This window comes from Henckelia pumila, chromosome 2 (assembly GCF_033568475.1).
Source record: "Henckelia pumila isolate YLH828 chromosome 2, ASM3356847v2, whole genome shotgun sequence".
NCBI lineage: Eukaryota > Viridiplantae > Streptophyta > Magnoliopsida > Lamiales > Gesneriaceae > Henckelia > Henckelia pumila.
Genome location: NC_133121.1, coordinates 181,921,283 through 181,927,731, shown reverse-complemented (window position 1 = coordinate 181,927,731; position 6,449 = coordinate 181,921,283). Strand labels below are relative to the sequence as shown.

General features: G+C 35.0%; 1 protein-coding gene across 2 annotated transcripts; it reads left to right on the top strand.

Annotated features, from left to right (window-relative positions):
• The first annotated feature begins 893 nt into the window (after positions 1-893).
• Positions 894-4,160, top strand: LOC140880586 (ACT domain-containing protein ACR4-like). Of its 2 annotated transcripts, none has more exons than XM_073285156.1 (8): positions 894-1,141; positions 1,849-1,921; positions 2,026-2,071; positions 2,181-2,295; positions 2,391-2,458; positions 2,545-3,138; positions 3,226-3,330; positions 3,595-4,160. In XM_073285156.1, exons 1-8 carry the CDS (start codon positions 1,138-1,140, stop codon positions 3,925-3,927), a joined length of 1,338 nt encoding a protein of 445 aa, XP_073141257.1. In that variant the 5' UTR covers positions 894-1,137; the 3' UTR covers positions 3,928-4,160. The 2 variants fall into 2 exon arrangements, with proteins under 2 accessions (XP_073141257.1, XP_073141258.1); XM_073285157.1 differs by lacking the exon at positions 894-1,141 and adding an exon at positions 1,534-1,630.
• The last annotated feature ends 2,289 nt before the right edge of the window (positions 4,161-6,449 follow it).

The window sequence follows — 6,449 nt, the reverse complement described above, 5'->3', positions numbered from 1 at the left end:
TATAAAAACATGATACACATACCAAGCGAGAAGTAGATATAGACAAAATGATTTCATTCAAAATATGGCAATAGTTCAGGACATATGCACCAATTAATTTCTTTATTTTTAATGCAACAACAACAACAACAATATGTTATGTAACTACTACATTTCAGGTGTGAATTGAATAAATTTCGATTAACACAATAATCTATGAACTTTATTACTCAGGTGAATCGTACGAAACAAACTTTATACAATATGTTGGTAAGGAGAAATCGAACATCCAACCCACATGGACATAGACGAGTTGTTAAGGTCTGAGGTGACGTGAAATTTTTTTTTTCAGCGTTGCGAGTTCGATCTTCATTTGGAGCCTATTTTCTGTTGAAATATTGTGGGATATGCTCCGTGGGTTAGCCATGTTATGCTCTCCCTCAGGTCCTTGCCGCTCGTGTATATCTCTCGATTTAACCCTCGCATGAGCCAATGAACTTCTAACTCATGTAAACTCATGTGATATAAGGTCCCTTTCGAGGTCAACTTTTTTAAGAAATCGAATATCCAGAGTCAATTATTATTTCTATTATATTTTCTGTGGATGTAACACAAAATGCACCACAACAGTTAGCGGGTAAAAAAACTAATCCCGGGTTAAAAACCCATATTCGGCATATCCGCGTATTTTAGCCGGCCCTCACCCGCCAAAGCAAAACAACCGAGCCCGTTGCTAAAATGCGCTGCAGCGCACAGTATATTCAAATACCCCCTCCGCCTTCTCGTTTTCTGGAAACTTTCTTTTGAGATTCAGAGGCCTGAATTTTTTAAGAACACCCAAATTCGGAAATCGGGAATTAATATTTTTTTATAAAAAAAAAAAGGAAAATTTCTCTATAAATATACCTTCGACACGTTGTATTTCTATATACAGTGGAGGTTGCGAGTTTGTGCGCTTATCCTACACCCCGCCCAGGCAGCTGCGACTGTCCAGCGGTTTATTTTCCATCATTCGCACACTGTTGATTTGGTTTCTGTTAAGGAGATACATGTTTACATGGCCTATATTTTGATTGTATTGTTCGTATAGTTTGCCGGAAGATTGTGTTTTATTCAGAGAATCAAGAAAATCTTTGTACGTCGGTCAAAGAATCTCTGATGGGTATGTGAATCTTTTGCTCTTTCTGCGTGTTCTCCTCCTCGGCCAATTTTCTGGGTGTATTGAATTTTCTGTTTTACAAAAATTGGTTGGGAAAAAAACTTACGGGTTCGCGTGATTGCGTCGTTTCTTGGTGATTTTCGGGGGGCGTTGATTTGATTTCATCTTGTTTGTTGGTGTGATTTTAATTTTTTTTTCTTTTTTAATTTTCTTTTCTTTTCATTTCTTCTTTTCGGTTCTGAGTAAATTGGCCGCGTGTGTGAAATCTGTTTTCTTTAATTTTTTTTTTCTCGCTGTGTCCAGCCTGTGATTTTGTTGTGGTATCCGTGTTTGTGTTTCACACCTCTATATGTGTTACTTTTTGGTACAATCTGTGTGTATCTGTGCGTGGTTTCTGCTGTTAACACTTGTGTTTTTTAATGGCTTGATGTGCCTTTCTTCCTGCCTCTGCCCCACAATTACAGAGAGAGGGGAAACGAGCACTTTTTTCAGGTGGCTTAGGCCTTCTCAGTTTTATCTCGATATATATGCAAACATTTCTTGATTTCTTGTCCATTCCCAAATCTCAAAATATCTTATATATTAGCTCTCTGATTACTGTCGCTTCATTTTCACTCTTTGTTTGAGTGTTTATTATTTGTTGGGTGGTTGTGGTTTTCTTTATTTTCTTTTGCATCTTGGCTGAATCTGAACATTAAATTCATCCACAGAGGCCACAGTGAGTTATTCAGGGAGTATGGATGATGAATACGAGAAGTTTATCAGGAGAATGAACCCTCCCAGGTATCTCTCTCTCTCTCTCTTTCTGTGTTATTCCTCTGTACAGAAGTCGCTTCAATTGATTTCTCAGCGGTAGTGTAATATTTATTTCGTTCTCTTGTTGCCAGAGTTGTAATTGATAATGAATCTTCCAAGAATGTTACTGTCATTCAGGTACGTGTTGGTTTGATCTTTTTTTGGTCCATTCTTGATTTCTGCAAGGTGGGATTTTTCCAAATTTAAGAATTTTTTTTTCCTCTTTAAATGTCCTCTCTTGATGCAGGTGGACAGTGCAAACAAACATGGAATTCTTCTTGAAGTTGTACAAGTACTTACTGATCTCAATCTTGTCATTACCAAAGCTTATATTTGTTCCGATGGAGGCTGGTTCATGGATGGTAACAACATTTTCTTTTATTTTCTTTTTAATCCCTCTTTCCAATATTGTCGTTTTTACCTTAAAAACGTGATTTTTACCCGTTTTCTGGAGCAGTTTTCAATGTCACTGACCATGACGGAAACAAGGTAACCGATGAAGGGATTCTTGATTACATTCATAAGGTGAGTTGTAAGAATTGCGACAATTTTGACAGCTTTCTCTAAGCATTAATGAGCTACCAAAATTGATTCCTTGATTTCGTTTTCAGTCGCTTGGCCCGGATTCGTGCTTCGCATCTTCGATGAGAAGATCCGTTGGGGTGACCACGGGTATGGACCACACATCTATCGAGTTAATCGGAAGTGATAGGCCAGGATTACTTTCTGAAGTTAGCGCCGTACTTACCCACCTCAAATGCAATGTGGTGAATGCTGAGGTGTGGACTCATAATACCAGAGCCGCAGCCGTAATGCAAGTGACCGATGAAGAAAATGGTGGTTCGATAACTGACCCCGAAAGGCTAACAATGATTAAGCACCTTTTATGTAACGTGCTCAAGGGTAGCAACAAATCGAGGGAAGCCAAGACAGTGGTCTCTCACGGGTTAACTCACACTGAGAGAAGGCTTCACCAGATGATGTTTGCTGACCGAGATTACGAACGGATGGGCGAGGATTCAGTCGATGAAAAAGAAAGGCCAAACGTGAATGTTATCAATTGGCATGATAAAGATTACTCGGTGGTTACCATCCGATGCAAGGATAGGCCGAAACTTCTCTTCGATATAGTGTGCACTTTGACCGACATGCAATATGTGGTATTTCATGGAAATGTTGATGCGGAACAACCAGAAGCATATCAGGTATGATGTTTTTTTAAACATATATGGATAACACTTTGTTTCATCTTAGCCTATGCACTGAAAGAGCTTTTGTTCCTGGATTCGAAGGAATACTGTATAAGGCATATCGATGGATCCCCTGTAAAATCCGAGGCAGAGAGGCAAAGGGTTGTTCAATGTCTGGAAGCAGCAATAGAGAGAAGAGTATCTGAAGTAAGAATGAATAACATCTTATTACAGTTTCTAATGGTTTATATTGTGGCACATTTGGTTGATAAACATACCCGCTTTTGTCGAATACATATACAGTTGCTTATGGCTGATATTCTGGATATGCCTTATATGTCCTGTTGGATGTCGTTTAATTCGTATATTCTTATGTATTACCAGAAAACGACTCTTCACCATATGATCATGAGTTTTAGTGGTGTTTATTGCATGAAATTGATGGTTCGTTTACTCTTTTATTATTCTCAGGGCTTGAAGTTAGAACTATGCACGACTGATAGAGTTGGGCTCCTATCTGACGTGACTCGAATCTTCCGTGAAAACAGCCTAAGCGTAACCCGAGCAGAAGTGACAACAAGAGCAGGCAAAGCTGTGAATACATTCTACGTCCGTTGCGCATCAGGGCATCCAGTTGATCCCAAGATAATAGATTCCATCCGGCAAACGATAGGACAAACCATACTCCGCGTAAAAGATTCTCCTCAAGAGATAAATCAAGAATCTCCAACAAGGTTCCTCTTTGGTGGCCTTTTCAAGTCCAGATCGTTCTGTAACTTCGGCTTGGTGAGATCCTACTCGTGAACGCGAATCCAATCAAGTATTGCCCCCCGCGTAAATCCGAAATCCTTCGGGCTCTGTTCTTTATTCTTGACCAGGAAAGCCTTAGATTATAGCACAGGATATATGTATATATATGCTTTGTATGCTCGTGCTGTCTTATACCGGTCCGGAGTGTCGTCTGCGGAATCATATGTAAAGAACATGTTCTGCCTTCCTACTTATCACTCAATGGAATCACTAGTGAGTTTACTTTACATTTACCTCCCCTAGTGTAGCACCTTGACTCAATTATGCTCAACAGTTGAAGAATCTTTGTAAGATTTAAAAAGGGTAGGAGGATTCCAAATCTTTACTCAAAATTAAATAATTGTTCCTAAGGTTTACCAAGACTTGAGGAGCATATTTTAAATGCGTGACAGGGACATGTAATAAGATATGTTCATTGAATACTCAACATTTGAAAATTAGCTAGTTTTAGTGCTTTCGTGTGTGGATTGAATTGCCAAATCACTTCTTGTTGCCACCCAAAGTAGACTAGATGATAGAGGGATATTATTGGAATCCACTGCATCATTGACCAAAAATCAAATACAGTCTTTCTTTTAAAAGATCAAAGTTTTCTCATCGTCGTTTTAACGAAATTTCTGGGTATCGGTATTATCAGTGTAACTCAAATATTTAAATCGTATAACTTCTCAAACCCCGTGTCATGTTTTGGTCGCTTTCTTGATACGGACGATAATTACGGCTTCCTAAAAATGAATATAATTCAAGTAATTATGACTAGTTGGTGTTTTGTATTCGGTGTGTGTTTGAATAGAAATAGAAATGGTCCAAAATTATAAATGTAGGCAAATTGAAAAAGTGAGATGATTTAAGTTTCTTTTTGACCAAACACTGCAGGAAGGAAAAGGGATTTGGTTCACTCAAAATCCGAAATGTGAACAAAGGAAGGATGTGGAAAAGGTGAGAAAATGGCTTACTTTTCAAGCAAAAATAAATAAATAAAGGAGAAAGAGGGGCCCTTCCACACGTAGCCAGTGTAATAGTCAACAACTGTATTATTGGCCATTTCTTGAAAATAAAATAAAATAAAATAAAAACACTATATTATTGGTATATTGTCATGATTGGTCGGTGGACGAAGATGGTGACATGGGGTGCTGCCACTTGGATAATTCTTATCCTAATTCTAGGAGTATATTTGTCTAAATTTCTAGTATAAATTCTTTGCATTTGGGCTATGTTTGGTAGCTTTATTAATAATCCATGTACAAATTTATCATTTTTAATACTACGTTTTTCTCATCATATTATTTATCCATTTATTAATTATAATTTTACATCAATCAAATCATTAATTATTTATCATATATCAATCAAATCATTGAATTTAAATTACTATATTACCCCTATAAATAATATTATTTATATTTTATTTATTTTTTAAAAAGATAAAATAGTAATTTATAATTTTTATATAAAATTTAATCAATCAAATCAAATCAACTATAATCTATCAATCAAATCAAATATTTTATTCACTATCATTTTTTATTTATTTTTTATTACAATATATTACTTATATATATTTACTAGCCAATATGTAGTGCGCGATACATGTAAAAAAAAAAAAAAATATTGACAATATTTTTTAACAAAAGATGGTTATATAAAGTTGAATGATTTATAAAGTGTACACAAAAGAACGAATTCACACGTTCTTTCATAAAAAAATTAAATTTCAAAAAAGAAAAAAGAAAAATAATAATCAAAGTTAAAAACAAAAACAAAACAAATTAAGGGTATTTTGAAATATTAGAAAAAAATATCACCAAAATTAGTTATCACTTCCTTTATTAATAGTATGTGCGTTTACACACACACATATATATAAAATATACGTATATATATTGAAAAAAAACAAAAAAAAATTTAATCAAAGTTAAAAATAAAAACAAAACAAATTAAGGGTATTTTTGAAATATTAGAAAAAAAATATAATCAAAAGTAGTTACTGTTATTTTCATTTTCTTTAATCTATATTAATAGTGTTTGCCTATATATGTCTGCGTAGCCTGTAGGTAGGTATGTATGTATAAAGAAAGGGGTAAGCCCACCAACACTAAGGTAGTGTTTGGGAGAGCTTCTAAGAAGCAATTCTCAACTTTTCATTAACAAAATTTTGAATTTTTGTGAAATTTTATTAACGAGAAGCTGAGAAGTGCTTCCTAGAATCTCCCCCAAACACTACCTAAATAATACACCTTTAAAACATGTCAACATGCCCATTTGGTTCTATTATTTGAAGGACATTCATTACAATGGTGTGATTTTGCACCATAGAAATGGATTCTATATTATTCAAGACTTGAATAATTGATTTGAGACTTGTTTAAAAAAAAAAACATGTTTAATAATTTCTGATTATTTAGGAACAATAAGAACATGGGTTAACTTAGTTTTTTTAAAAAATTACATGCTACTTCAATGGTTAACATCTTGTATTGTACATAATTCATTTATCAGTTCTCCTCATGTTT